Genomic DNA, 16,194 nt, shown 5'->3' with positions numbered 1-16,194 from the left:
AGATTCCAACTTTTTACACTCTGAGCATAGCCTTCTATCTTGTCCTTCTCATGCCCATGCGCTTGCTTTCAGAGTCTCAATAATTCTTCCATTTTCTTCTGGTCTATCTAATAGCTCTTCTTCCTCACTTTTTTCAACACCTACTCTCCCGCTAAGATGAGTATCTTTACCTTTTCTTTGCTTCTCTTCCATTCACACAGTAAACCCCACATTTGATAATTTCTATAATCAAAATGGGTGTACAGCTGGATAAAAACTGAAGAAGTAAGTGTTTTATTGGGAAAAAAAAGAGATTGATTACTCCCCACTACCTAAATTTTAAATTTATTCACACCATTATCTATTCTTACAACATGGTTTTTGAGAAAGAGATGCCTCGCCTTCTCCAAGACCAGGCCTTCTACTTTTAGGATTCCATGTCTTGCTCTCACCTTCAGAGACCTCTTCTACTAGTCCATTGTTTTGTATCTGTAGCCTTTCCCTTTCTGTCCCTTTCCCTTCAGGCAGTAAGCATGTGCAAGACCATCTCATCATACAAACAGAACCTTCCCGCTCTCTCTGCAACACTATTACCCTTCCCCAATTCTTAGTCAAACTTCTTAAAACACTTTCTCTCTGGATGCCAAGAAAGGGGAGATTGTTTATGTGTCTGTTTTTCCAACTCCATTCTGAGATCCTCAAAGTCAGGATTCAACCTATTGACTTACCTTCTATCACTGCTCAATTTACTATATCTGGCTTCCATGCTACCCTCTCCTAACTGAAATTGATTTCTTTATGGTCACTAATGACCTCTTTGTCGCTAAATCTAATGAAAACATTCCCTCTCTCCATCCATTTAACCTCCCTACCAGAGTTAAAATTTTGGGTAATTCACCTTTTTAGAAAGGCTTTCTTCCTTCAGAGGCCCAATTTCTCCCCGATTTTCCTCCTACTTTGCCATCTCCATCCCTACCTTCTTTACTGAATTTTCTTTCTCTGTCTTTGTCCTTAAACATCATCAGCCTAACTCCAAGAAAAGTAATCAACAGTCAGAATGGTGCAAAGTGAAATACCATATCATAAAAAAGACTTCTCAGCATTTATCCAAAATATCTCTGTAACTGTATTTCCATGGTACCAGATATCCCCAAATTAATGCTCTATTCTGTAGAGTAGAATGGTAGTTGCCAAGGGCTGGGGGCAGGGAGTGGAGAATGGGAAGATGTTCATGAAAGGGTACAAGCTTCCAGCAATAAGATGAATAAGTTCTGGGGATCTAATTACACCATAGTGGCTATAGCTAACAATATTACAAGACATACTTGAAAATCCTTGAGAGTAGATCTTAAATGTTATCACCACACACACACAAAATATAATTAAGTAAGAGAATGGATGTGTTTACTAACTCTATTGTGGTGATCATTTTGAAATATACATGTGTATCAAATCATAACTGTGTATACCTTAAACTTACAGATGTTTACGTCAATAATATTGCAACAAAGCTGAAAAATAGCTATAGTTAAAATTAAAAAAATAAAACCCCATTTTGGAACTTGTGCATAATGTCTCCTTTCTTCTTTTGACTTTTCTAGGATTTGCATCTTCTTCCTAGCCTTCCTAGAAATTAGATGGTGCCTAAAGCCTAGAGAATGCCCAGATAGAAGTAATAATCCTGAAAGTACATGGGCCGTGAGAAATAATTTGTCTATTCTTTTTTTTTCTCTCTCCTCTACCTGAGAATTCAAAGGAACACATAATCAATACAATTTCTTTTTCCTAAGCTCTCTCTAAACTCTCTTATTCCCAGTCCAGTTGTAAAGTCAACGTCTCCCAGAAGTCTTCTTAGATCCAGCCTGTCCATATCTGGTTTTTTTATCACCTTCATTTCAATAGTATTTCTAGATTCTGAAGAAATGGAAAGACTCTTAAGAGCACCAACAGATACTAAGAACTCTCTCACGAAGTGGGTTTATCCCACTACCGTTAACCCTTGGTATCTAAATTTAGGTAATCTGAAAGGGCATATTTCATCCATTTTCCTCAGTCTAGAAATCAACTTGGAAAACTTCTCTTCCAAGAAAACATGCTCTGCCGCCACCCATTAAACATTTTTTGTTGTTAGGACCATAGATATGTCAATTAATGCCTGCTAAATGTGACTAAAAAAAAGGTCAAGAAGATGGAGACAGATCCTGTTCTTTTGCATAAGATGTGCATGGGCATGGACACACACACAGTTGCACAAAGCTGCCATAAAATATACATTTTTACACTCCTACATACACTTAGATACTCAGATATTCACAAGTACTATACGACGGCAAACAGAAACTATCACACACTCCCTTGGTCTCACAAAGCACTATCACAACCACAGAATTTAAAGATTCATAGCTACTCAGTGGTGTTAAACACTATGTTTCAAATATCCTCTCATGTTTATACCCTCCAGAACATATATCTATAAACATACACACACATATAAAACCACAGTGTCACAGATACATCAGTATTTTTATCTATAACAGACCCACAGTAATATCCCAGCCAATTATATTCCCATGACATACTCAACACTAAAAATCCAGCTACGATAGAAGACCGTCTTGTTAAATCGCTTCCTTTCGTTGGATTCTGTGACTTTTCTCTCCAGCTCCACCTCAAACAGTTAAGTATATGAGACAATAATTCAAATTGCAGGAGAAAAAGTATGGAATGCTCTCAAGACAAAATCTATATCTGATGCATCAGCCCCTTAATCTAAGGGTATGTGGTTTGGTATAAGGGTTTTGATTCAGATGGGAACCTTACTTCAGGGTCTGTGATCCTAGGTTTTAGAAAGCAACAGATTTGGCTCATGTAGGAGGGGAAATGTGAGGGTCAGAGTCGGGCTGAGGCTGCAGTGAGAGTGCTAAAGTTTGGGATGACTTTTAGATAAGGAGCCAGGTGGGCAATCTGAAGGAGGGGCACTCACAGATGCTTCTTTTCCCTGTAGCTGGATGTACTGGTCTGTGAGTCCTGTCAGTACAGCAGCATCAGCTCACTCTCCTATGACTCACAAATTTATGAATATCCCAGAATCTGAAGGTGTTTTGTTTGTGGTGTGAGGAGGGAAACTGGAAATAATGGAGAAGGTAATATCAAGGAACAGGGAGCTTGACCATATGAGAATTGCTCCCAAGAGAATCCTGTTCTTGGCCCCATCAACCCTGATGTCGTCACCCATATCCATTTACTCTGTTAATCCTTCCTTGATCAGAGGATGAAAACACATGTATGCACACAAACATACATAGTTATAACATTCTGAGGCTCCCACAGATACACCCCTAGACACATTCAGCTCTTTATTTACTAACATTCCCATTGCATCTTTTAGATTCATACACATACAAATAGATAAACGCAAATACCTCAACTGCCCAATGTTTTAGTCACTAATCACATGTCTTGACACATAAACACAGACTGTAATCTGTGTATTCTTACAATGATTATAAAGACCAATGTAGACTACAGACGTAATTTTAGAAATAGGTGGCGAGTCATACACATACTTGAAGAAACAATCAAATACCTTCCAAATATACTCAATACTCACATAGCCAAAAGTATATGTTTCTAACACATATCAACATTCTCACCAACAGATCAACAAAATGTCCAACAAATTCATATCACCACATCTATTCACAGATTCATATGTGGAGTTTAACTGCATTGCCTAATTTTTTTACAAATGCTTGTCAGCATCCATAAACATGCTTCTTATGTAAGCATTCCTTTTACTCCACCAATATATGGAGGCTAAAGATTACAGACTTAGTTCAGTTCAACTAAAAACCAACAAAAAATGGAAGAAAACACATTTTTCAGCACTATTCTGCTTCAGGTATTATTCTCAGCACTGATGTTATCCAGAGCAATAAGGACACAGCACCTATGCTTGAAAAGAAGATAAATATTGAGAAACTGATCCGTTCAATAGTCCAGACAAATACACCTCCAGAGGCCACCTAGAAATATGTCATAAACATATTTCACAACAAAATCAATGCATTTGCCCAAAACTTATCTAACGTAATTGTCAGACCTGTGCATTATACGTTTGAAAGAAATCAAAGAACTACACAAAATATTAAACTTCAGTTAATGATATGAATGTTGAAATATTCAGGGGGCAGAGTATTGATGTTGCACCTTACTTTGAAATGCATCAATAAGATAAATGGATTGATTGATGGATAGAGGGAGGGATACATAGGTAAATATATGACAAAGCATGTATAACAAAATATTTTTTCTCCTTCTTCTTCTCTCCAAAGCCCCCAGTACATAGTTGTATATTCTAGTTGTGAGTGCCTCTGGTTGTGCTAAGTGGGACGCCACCTCAGCATGGCCTGATGAGCGGTGCCGTGTCCGCGCCCAGCATCCAAACCAGCGAAACTGTGGGCCACCGAAGTAGAATGCACCAACTTAACCACTCAGCCCCAGGGCTGGTCCCTAATATATTAATGTTGTAATATATGTGGTGGGTATACTGATGTCCACTTTAAAACTTCAAGTTTTCTGCGTGTTTGAAATTTTTCATGACAAAATGTTGAGAATTTTTTAACGAAGAAAAACACTTGGAGCAAGACACAGATCATTCTTCTGAAAGCACAAAACACATTCCAAACTGCAATGGAAATTCAACCCAAAGCAAAACAATCTCAAGTCCTAGTTTAAGTCAATCCTGATCATCTTTTGTATAAACTCATTATTAGTATGTGTTATGGGATACATTTTACGTATTTCTCATAAGTGATATCTTTTCAGATGGTTAAAGACAATAATCAAATTTCTCAGCTGTAGCTTGTTTTGTCCCATGGTCAACCGCTTAGGTTTAACAAATAATCATTCCCTGCCATACTTGTGCCCCATCCTAAGGGCATCTGATTCTTCCCCTAGATTGCTCTCTCTCCATTGAAGGCTACAGAACCATGCAGAGCCAACTATAATAGGGTGCAATCACTGCTTTCACAGCAGAAATGTACAATGTTATGAGGAAAGAGTCATCAGTTCTAATTGATTAGGTAAGGTTTTAAGAATATAAGTAGGTTTCGATTGTGTGCCAATCTTAAAGTAGTTCCCAGAGAAATCTGGCTGTCTGGCTTTGAGAGAGATCATTTTATAAACAGAATTTCTACTCCTCAGAACTCAAGAAGTCAATTACTCTCATCTTTCAGGGATGACAGCGAGTTGATACCTCACACGTGGCTGACTATGAAAATGAAAGTTCATGGGAGGTCATGTATCTTACAGTGCTAGTGAATGAATGAATTATGCTTTATTCTGTACCAAGGATAGGGCTGTTTACCCTCAGATCCACTTCTCACTCTTCTGTAGCTCTTCTCTGTATCACAGGGGTCCAATCATTAATTGAAGAATATCCTAAACTCCAGTGTCAGCTGATTTCCAGATGGGTTCAGCTGTTGGGAAGCACTGACAGACAAAGAGTGTTTCAGTCACTCCACTTTCCTGCCTACAGCAGAATCTCTGGCATGGGTTTGCATCTCTTCCACGGCTCCAGCTTCTGCTGGTTAAGATCACTTTCCCTCCAGCTTCGGCAACATAACTTTTGACTCTCCAGCCTAGAGGTGGCGGTGGCTTCCTGCATTGCAAATCTCTAGGTTGTTTTAGCATCTGCTGGTCAGTTTCTCAGCTCTTTTGAAAGCTGTAACAATTCCTGGATTAATTTCATTGTTTTATTTTACTGGTTATTATGTTATTGTCTCTCAGTCTCAATTTCAACTTTTATATTATCCTTTGTGATGCTGGGGTTGGGCCTCTGCAACTGCATTTCTCCTTTGCCAACCACTTCCAAAAATCTTCAAATAGGGCATGCTAGGAAACTAGAGTAGGAGAGAAGCCTTAATTTTTGTTGATGTCAGTGTTACCACAGCAACACTTCTTTTTTTTTTTTCTTTTTGAGGAAGATTAGCCCTGAGCTAACTACTGCAGGTCTTCCTCTTTTTGCTGAGGAAGCCTAGCCCTGAGCTAACATCTGTGCCCATCTTCCTCTACCTTATATGTGCGACGCCTACCACAGCATGGCGTGCCAAGCGGTGACATGTCCGCTCCCGGGATCCAAACCGGCTAATGCCAGGCTGCCAAGAAGCAGGAACGTGTGCACTTAACCACTGTGCGACAGGGCCGGCCCTCCGGCAACACTTCTTTACCTAAGCACCAGTGGTTACTTCCAGTGACGTTAGTTGTTTCTATTTTGAAGCCTTCCATCATTCCCAAAACCAGTCTTACTGTGACCTCTTAAAGACTTCAGAACAAGCCAGGGAAGTCTAAGCGGAGTAAGTTCCAGTCTTATAGGGTGCCTTGTGTGATCTCTTCAGACCCCAGCACCACCTAAACAGTGCGCACTCTTCAAAAGTCTGAGTTTCAGCTCTGTAATGCTCCTCCTCCATTCTTGTAAGATTTAATAATTCCAAACCCCTGCCTTTGTTCCCCTGGTACTAGGGTTAGAAACTGCTTCCACAATTTACTACCTCCAATGACACCTTTGTATCCCCGTTTTGTCTCTGCATTCTCTAACACTTGGTTAATAACATTTTACATCATTTTTTCTCAATTAAAGGAATGGATGTGGTTCTTACATTCTAAATAGACTGTAAATGGACTCGGTTTTTTGTTTCCTATGTTAGATTGTGACTAATACATATGAATTCAATAGACAATCACTAAATACTACATTCCAAGCACTATGTTAGGACCTGGAGACATAGTGATGACCAAGAACAGTGGTATCTGGGAGAACGGAACCCATTGCAATCAATGTGAAAAGACTATTAACAAGAAAATAAGGCATATTGTGGGAGTACCTGAGCTTCTATTATACAAATAAACAGAAACATTTGAACAGAGAGGGCACTAAAATGTCAAAGATGTTTAAGAAAGAAACCTGTTCACAATATTTTTGTCAAAAACAGTAGGGATCATGAGTTCATTGATTTAATAAATGCTTATTGAGTACCTACTAGGTGTCCTACAATATTTTAAATTACGTAGACACAACTCTAAACAAAATAGTCAAGTCCATTCTGATGAGGTTGTGGGGACCTGAAATTGGCCACCCCAAGATATGTCTCTTTGGCATCAGGATTATTTGAGGCTGATTGCTTTTGATAAACTGGGACAACGAAGGAGGCTCTGAGGAATGGAACTTGCCCTTTGTTAGGACACGTTTACATTTGTAAGGTAAATTTCTACCTGTAAAATGTGCCTCCCTCTCCGCACCAGGAAGAAGAAAGATGGCATTCTCTCTAGAAACTCTTAATCAATGCCAAAGGCAAGGACTTAAATCTGCATTTTATTGTGCTAGTCTGGTAACCTCCTATAACTGACTCCCCTCCCCCTCCCAACGTTGGCATCTCCTTAAAGATTAAGCATCTTTCTTTAGGCTGGGAACCGATTGCGGCCTCATCTGTGAGCCCCCCCCCCCCCCCACAGCCTGAGGCAATACACCTGCCACCCCGCGGCGTTCACTGGGACAGCAGACCTATCTGTCGTTTCCATCAAGCAGTGTGCTGACAGAGCAGCCTCGTGACTATTGTAAAAGGGACTTTTCAATCATATGTGAAACACCCTGTTTGGGGGCTATATAACCACTCTGTGCACCCCACTTCTTCAGTGCCCTTTCTTCCTTTGGGAAGAAAGGCCCCTGGCCATGGTTCCTCATAAAGCTTTGTTTAATTTTCTCTTGCTATTCTGTCTCATGTGAATTTAATTCGTTCTCCAGCCAGACGAACCCACATTTGGGGAGAGGAAATATCCTCCTCCCCTACAAGGTTTATATTTTAGTGGGATGACAGACAAGAATAAGTAATAAGATAATTTCAAAGTGAAAAGTGGGATGAAGAAAATAAAATTAAAACTACGAAAATATTGTTATGTTCTCAGGTTTGCCACAATGCTTTACATAGTGCCTTGAGACTTAGTAAAAACTCCATATATATTGACAGAATAAACAGGAGATTTCACTTGAGCAGTTTAGAATCAGGGTCTTGTTTTGCTCTGTTTTGTTTGTGCAGCGTGAAGGAGACAAGGGTCAGCATGAATGAAAGCATAAGGTTTGATTATGTCGAGCAGAAGGAACCACTTCTGGCAAAGCTCTTACTCTGGAAGAAGATAATGAGGGATATGTGGAAGCGAATGTGGAGAAAAGAAGGGAGGAAGAAGAGAGGTAGGGAGGAGAAGACAAGAAAATGAGAAGAAATAAGTGGAAGGTCTGGAAGAAAGGGGAGTATAAGCAATAGGAGGGAGAAGGAGAAAGATAAAGGGAAGATGAGTAGTGGTTTGATCACCACGTGATTTATAATCACTTCCTCCATGGAACGTTTCCCTAATCTTTTCTTCTCAGCTTTGAGGTGATAATACTTTCTTTAAACTCCTAGAAATTACTCTGATAATCAGCAGCACATGCTTTAACATTGAATTCTCTACTGCCCCCCTAAGATCCCCAACTACAGGTATTCATCCCCCTGGGCAATCCCCTCCGATTGAGTGTGGGTGGACTTAGTCACACATCTAACTAATAGGATAAGGAGAAAATGACCATGTGTGAGGCAAAGACTAGGTATGAAAGAAAAAGAAAAAAAGGGAGTGTAGCATTGTACCATCTATCTCTCAGATCATTCATTCTAGAGGGAGCTATGTCATGAACAATCCAATGGAGAGGGCTACATGGCTATGAACTGAAACCTCCTGCCAATAGCCATGTGAGCTGCGGTGTGTTGAGGGGTACTCCAGACTAGACAAGTCTTCATAGACTGCAGCTGTAGCCAACATCTTGACTGTAACCTCATGAGTGACTCGTGGCCAGGACCACTGATTAAGCTGTTTCTGGACCCTTTGGTCCTTAATGAATAAGTCAGAGAGTTCATAGTTTAATGAAATATTGTGTTTGTTTTTTTAAGCTGTGGATTTTTTGTAACTTGCTATACATCAATTGATAGCTAATAGGGACACAGGATTCATATTCCAGAGTCTGAAAAGTTAAATCAAATCTAGGTACAGACTGCATATTTAACAATGATGTTTGGCTAATTCACTTATTTATTCATTTTATTATTCACAAATGTTATTGAACACCTAATGTACACAAGGTGGAGGTGAGAGTAACTAGACCTCTTTCTTCTTCATAGTCCCCATATTGGGTTTTGTGACAATAGCCTGAGAAAACTGTGAATAAATTCATTGACAATATCTGTAACATTCCAGGTAAAGTAGAGAAGAAGGAAATATTTGGGAGGAACCCATTGGTGCCAGAACAAAGGTGAAAATCTTTGGGTTACAAGAGCCCAAATCCCATGTAACATTCTGAAAACAGCTGATCATACACTCCGTATTATTTCCTCACCTCAGGAAATATTTCTCAACTTCTTTTTAAAGGAACTTTGAAAACCAGTGAATGGCAAGATTGTAGATGACACTGTCTTAGGCTACATGTGATGACTGCTTATTTGTGGGAACATCTTTCGCCATTTCCCTAAATACGTACACTCACATTTGGAATGGGTCACTCGGTTACAAAAGCAATTGCTAAGTAGCTACATCAACGAAGCTCTCCCAGGCCCTGGATAAGACATGGTTTCTGAGGCTGACAAAATTTTATTCATCCATTCATTCTAAGAATCAACCAAGTCCCAGACACTGAGCTAGGTAGTGGGGAGAATGCAATGAAAAATGCACAGCATTCATAATTTACTTAAGATTGTGCAACATTCCAATAGTATTTGATAAACTCTGTAAGGGAGAAATGTCAAGAACTCAAGGTGTCACGAAAAAGCTCAAGAGATTAGGAAAAGAATCGCATAGCAGATAAAGCTTATAATGAATCTTACAGCTGTAGGATTCACCAGGAAGAGTTTTAGGTGGCAGAATTCCCTGCAGAGGAAATGATGTGGACAAAATTGCAGAAGAATAGAGTCATGAAATAGAGCATTTGTTTGAGAAACTGCAAGAAGTTCAGTGATACAGGTACAAATGCTGTAAGGCTTGGAGTGACAAGAGATCACTGGAAAGAGAAGCAAGAAAGGGTTTTGTATACATTCAACAGTTTGCAATCCTTGAAGAGGGAATAGTTTGGTGACAGAGAATACACAAACCCCAAATTGCATACTGCAGCTCAGACAATGGCCTTTTGAGAGGAGAAATTTCAATCTGCTAGGAGTTTGAGATGTCTTGGAGTAGAATTTTAAAATGGATTCTTCATATCTCAACATGGCTAAGGCATGAAGACAATGAATACTATATTCTGAATGGACAACCATGGGGAAATTTTGAATTAGTTTTTAGAGAACCAGTTGGCTGAATTTTAAACTCCTCCTCTGAATTCAGTGGTTCTCAACCAGTGGTGCTTTTGTCCCCTAGGGGACACTTGGCAATGTCCCCAGGCATTTTTGGTTGTTATAACTGAGGTGGAACATCTATTGGGTAAAGACCAGAGATGCTGCTAGATATCCTATGATGCACAGGACATCACACCACAATAAAGAATTACCCAGACCAAAATGCTAATAGTGCTGAGGTTGAGAAATTCTGCCCTAATTAAAGGTATCAAAATTATGAATTAGAGGATTTAAATAAAGATTTCTGAAGAGATCCATAGGAAAGAGCTAAGTCTCCTACCCCACACCCCCACCAAGGAAAGGGTTAGGGAAGTGCATCTCATGTTACCTTGAGCCAAAAGAGAGGAAACATATGTCCCCTGAAATTTGGGGAAAGAGAGAGACAGCAGATGGGTTCCTTACCTACGCCTGGAAATCTAAATGGAGGTATAAAAGTTACTTTGCTGTTCTCATAGCAGAATTGAATGAGAGACTATTCCTATTTTGAGGTGGGGCATTTGTTGCAATATAGGAAGGCTGGCTGTTTCCTGGATGGGATACACAGAGAGAGCTGGCATATGTTGTCTTAGATCCTGTCCAGAAGAATGTATGATTCTGCAAAGAGGATCTGGGTTGTGGATGGAGTCATAAGCAGCCATATGGAGTAGGACACATTAGTTTAAATCAAGTGGAGAAGTAAAAGATGGGGAGAAGGTTCGTTGAATAATCTATGAAAACACCCAATGAAAGAGAGTCAGCTGTAAACACTTAACGCATCTAGTAAACATCATAGTAGCTAACTGAACCGCTAATGAATTAAGAATCTTCCACTTCCCCTTCTCTCTCTTTCGTGGAGGAGGAGCCTGAAACCATGGTTAGCAAGTGAGGAATGAGAAAAGAGGAAAGGCTGTAACACTAAACACTGGAAAGTTTGACTATTACATGAGGCTGGGCATTCTAATTACTCACCAGAGGGTGTTTTATTATCTAAATGTGACCAGAAATCTTAGGGAACGGAGTTTTCATCCATGGGGTAAAGAAAAGACTAGCCCTATTCCATATATTTAAAGGGGTTAGAAAAGTACAGTTAGTTATTTTCTGATTATACTTTATTTGCTAGGCTTGATTACCATATTACATAATCCTGGGATCTTTTAAAAGATAATGAGCTCCTCTCTGGTATGCCTGCCCATCCATCACCAGATGGTGTCTTGCATTGGGTAGAGAATTGGTCTGGCAATTTCTGAGTTATAAATAATTACTGAGTTATTTTTAGCTGAAAGAGCACATGCTTTATTCTCAGGAGTCATTAAGGGCCTCAAGAGTCGAAAACCTTCCCCATACATTTTCAAACACAGTCAGCATCACTCCTCTCTCTCATGGGGCTTAGAGTGAGATATAAAAGCGGCAACATGCATTCATTTGAGCAGATTGAGAGAAGGATGTATTGTTCTGTGAGTGCGAGCATCTCTCATCTGCCTGTATTCTGTGAGTTCTGAAACTCTATCGGGGTGAGCTCGCCCACTCTCCTGAAGCCCGCTCTAAGAAAGAGCTAAACTGAGAAAGGGGTAGGGTGAGGTGAAGAGGGAGAGCCTGGGTAGAGGATATCAGACAGCAGCATCTTAGTAGACTGAGCAGAGTAGGTGGAAAAGTCCCTGGATTTGGGTTCTCGTTCTAGCACTGCCAATAACTGAGTAATTCACTGTATTTCTCTAGATAGCTCACTTTCCAGAGCAATTTCCTTTGAATCAATGTTTCCACTATTCATTAACGTTGTTTCAAGTTCAGGGAGTAAATCAGAACTCAGAGAACAAGAAGGTTCAGAATTCCAGGAACAAAGTAGTAACAACTTATTCCATGACTCAAATTTACAGCTGAGCCAGCACTCATGTTCTAATTTGCTCTTATCTTATAAATTCTGAGATAAAATATGTAAAGGTCCCCAGGAGATTGAAAAAGTGGGCGAAATCAGCCATAAACTTTAGACGAACCTTGAATAGCGAAGCATTTCTAATCTTTTTCTACTCATGATGGAGGTTAAAATCTATGGCCATTAAATAGGCCTCTGTATGCATCCCTCCAACCTCATCTCTACCCCATTTTTGCCTTCTTTCAGGATGCTTGGAGATCTTCATAGGCATTCTTTGCTTGACCAGAAATCAAAAAGTAAAATTAAAAAAACCATCAGAGCATAAAGGATCTTTAAAAATGTCCTTAAAGACAGTTTAAAAGTAAAGGACACGGAGGTCTAGAAAGAGAAATAGGTTTTCCCAAGCTCACACAGCCAGGGCATTCCAGAGCCAGGATAGAAGCCAAAGATTACTGACCCCCGGCCCGGGACCCATTCCCCTAAATCACCCTGGTTCCTATACAGCTTAAGTTAAAGGAAAGATTCTGTGTTCCAGGGGAAGAAGAAATTGGAGACAGGTACTTTCTGCATCATTTATTCCACATGAATCTGCCTTTAGCCACTCCCTTTGTTCAAGGGTACCTGAGAAATCTCTCTCCAGAAAGATGTACCTCTATTTTCCTTTCAAGCTCCTCCCCAACACCTTAATGATGCCTCAAAGACCTCAGTAAGATATTAGAGAGTTTTAGATCTTTATATAAGTTGAAGTTTTATTATCTACTTGCCAGAGTTTATGAGGCAACCTCCGTTGGTGAGCTTCAATTTCCACATCTGTCAAGGATTAAATGAGTAAATGAATGAAAAATTCCTTGCAGAGTATCTGGCACATAGATTGTGCTCAATAAATATTGGTTTTCTCATTGTAGTCTTTCCTTCATCTGCATCCAGAAAACCCACAAGGTCAGTGGTCAATGGATATGGTAAAAAGTGTGGTCCTGGAACTGTCAGGCTATCTTTCTTCCATAAATACTAAAACTTAGTTCCTCATACCCACAAGGACTTTGGCCCTGCCCTATGCAAAATCCTGCTTTCATTGAAGTCTGTTTCTTTCCCCTCTACATTAGCTCAATTCTCCTCTTTTTTTTTTTTTCCTGATTATCTTGTATGAAGCTCTGTATGAAGAATGGGAATTATAGTCAGGTGGGGGAAACAAAAGACAAACTATGTTGGTAAGTCATGGATCCCAAGGAATCACAGTTCTGGAGGGGAGGTGGGCATGCAGAGATTGATCTCTAAGAGCAGAAAGGATATAATCAATCACACAGAGAAGTGGCCACAGCCTTTCTGGGAACCACAGGAAGATCTGAGTTCTATACAGCCCGAGAAAATCCAAGAAGGTTCCCAGAGTGATCATTCTGCATTACCTACCCTTCCAGCATCTCTGTGGCCTTCAGACACCTATGGCTCCCAGGTTCCCTTCCTCCTCCATTCCCATCAGAAAGGACTCTGAGATTATGTTATGACCTTGCTTTGTAAGAGGTTGGAGAGGAAGGAGAGGGAAAATAGTGATATATATTTCTGGAGTTCCTTTCCCAGGGAGGGTACCTTATAAGCCTGAAACATGTCTGCTGGGTGAAAAGTCTTCTAGCCTTCTTTGTCTTCATTCATTAGGAGGGAAGGAAAGGATTTCAAAAACATCAGGATGATAGGAAATCAAAAAATATAGTCATTCTCACAAAGAAATCGTTGTGGGTTAGCCTCTAGGAATTGAGTAAGTAATATGTTTAGTGCCACTCTAGGAAAATGGAGGTAAATGCAATCCATCCAGGAAAGATAGTGCCTACGTGGGTGAATGGGTTAATGACAGTGGGAAAGTAGGAGTCTATAGATATGTAGGTAGAGTGTTGTGTGTGTATACAAATCTACGTGTACACCTGAGTGTTAGGCATATATACTGCTGTACATATGTCCATGTGGATGAGAGTACGAGCATGACCGGTCATGTGCATGTTAAAGAGTATAAAGTTCAAGAGAGGGTGTCAAATATATTTGAATAATGAGTAAGATTGTGAGAGAAAGAGAGAAAGAGGTGTGGGTGAGGGTTATGAAGCATACGAAGAGGATCCAGAATGAGGCTGGTTTGAAGATACACGAATGTGTCTAGGTGAATAATGGATATTCTGAGTACATATGATTGTGTAAGGGTGTGAAAGTCTGTATTTGGAACAATACTATCCCACAGGCTGAGTGTTAGTGTACCTACAGCATATTTAGGGAAGAATTCATATTTTTTCCCAAAAAAACCCCAGCTTTGTGCCTTTGCACAAACATATGATTTCTTTGTTGCTTTTTTGCAGCAACTCTGCCAATGAAAGGCTGATGTCCGCAGGCAGTCAATTTCCTCCACAGCCCACTGCCCCTTCCGCTCCCTGACCAAGCACACACCATAACTCAAACCAGCTCTGGGAAATTCTGTCAGTAATCAGTGACACATCTGAATTAAGCAACATTTTTAAGTAAATATTTAAGCACTTCCAAAAGTTACTGATTAACTCAAATTCCTCATGTCGTTTCATAATATCTATGAATTGTACTTAACATATTTCCCTTCAATGATGCTTCTAAAACACATTAAAACTCTGGATAATATAGTTTAAACATTTTCTTTGTAACTAATTTGTATGCTTGAAGCTTTTGTCAATTTCTTCCTTCCATAAAACAGCGGGAAATATTAGCCCAGCCCAGGGCCTGATAATTAAAATATGAAGAAGAGAAGTTTGCCTGCATTTTCCTCAAACCAGTAATTTCATGAATATATCACTTTCCAACTGTGTAGGCACCACCTGCTGCATCTCTTACTCCCTGGTTTCTTGTCCTCTAGTAAGTACAACTCTCAGAAGTCTTCAGTTGAGAAGGTCTGACCCTAAAAAGTGCCTTGGGTTCCTCCTGCCATGGGATTGTTCAATGTCACTCACCCTGCCTCCTTCCTCCTGACTGGTATCCCTGGTTTGGAGAGCTCTCACTCTTGGCTAGCAGGGCCCCTCTGTCTGATGTATGCTGTGGCCCTGGGGGGCAACACAGTGATCCTGCAGGCTGTGCGAGTGGAAGCGAGTCTCCATGAGCCCATGTACTACTTCCTGTCCATGCTATCCTTCAGTGATGTGGCCATGTCCATGGCCACACTGCCCACTGTGCTCAGAACCTTCTGTGTTGATGCTCGAAACATTGCTTTTGATGCCTGCCTAATCCAGATGTTTCTCATTCATTCCTTCTCCATGATGGAGTCGGGTATTCTGCTGGCCATGAGCTTTGACCGCTATGTGGCCATTTGTGATCCCTTGCACTATGCCACTGTGCTCACCAATCAAGTCATTGCTGGAATGGGTTTAGCTGTGACTGTTCGGAGCTTCATCATCCTCTTTCCTCTTCCCTTCCTCATCAAAAGGCTGCCTATCTGCAGATCCAATGTTCTTTCCCACTCCTACTGCCTGCACCCAGACATGATGAAGCTGGCCTGTGCTGATATCACTATCAACAGCATCTACGGACTCTTTGTTCTTGTATCCACCTTTGTCATGGACCTGTTTTTTATCTTCATCTCCTATGTGCTCATTCTGCACTCAGTCTTGGCTATTGCTTCTCGTGACGAACGTCTCAAAGCTCTCAACACATGTGTGTCTCATATCTTGGCTGTACTTGCATTTTATGTGCCAATGATTGGGGTCTCCACAGTGCACCGCTTTGGGAAGCATGTCCCACGCTACATACATGTCCTCATGTCCAATATTTACCTCTTTGTACCTCCTGTGCTCAACCCTCTCATTTATAGCGCCAAGACAAAGGAGATCCGCCGAGCCATTGTCCACATGTTTCACCGCATCAAGATATGACTTTCATATTTGGCTTTAAAACCTGATGTTATTGTAGCCATATGCTATTATCCATGGTGTCATCATCATCATTGTCATCATTTTT

The 16,194-nt window shown here is 40.4% G+C and overlaps 1 protein-coding gene across 1 annotated transcript; it reads left to right on the top strand.

Annotated features, from left to right (window-relative positions):
- The first annotated feature begins 15,170 nt into the window (after positions 1–15,170).
- Positions 15,171–16,109, top strand: LOC124225345 (olfactory receptor 51I2). The gene has a single exon (XM_046637962.1). It carries the CDS (start codon positions 15,171–15,173, stop codon positions 16,107–16,109), a length of 939 nt encoding a protein of 312 aa, XP_046493918.1.
- The last annotated feature ends 85 nt before the right edge of the window (positions 16,110–16,194 follow it).

The sequence above is a fragment of the Equus quagga genome, chromosome 14 (assembly GCF_021613505.1).
Source record: "Equus quagga isolate Etosha38 chromosome 14, UCLA_HA_Equagga_1.0, whole genome shotgun sequence".
In the NCBI taxonomy this organism is placed as follows: domain Eukaryota; kingdom Metazoa; phylum Chordata; class Mammalia; order Perissodactyla; family Equidae; genus Equus; species Equus quagga.
The sequence above is the reverse complement of the archived record's forward strand: the minus strand, read 5'-3'. Positions and strand labels throughout refer to the sequence as shown.

Excerpts from the sequence above, each read along its gene's own strand:
- LOC124225345 (XM_046637962.1), top strand. The coding sequence starts at position 15,171 with ATGGGATTGTTCAATGTCACTCACCCTGCCTCCTTCCTCCTGACTGGT.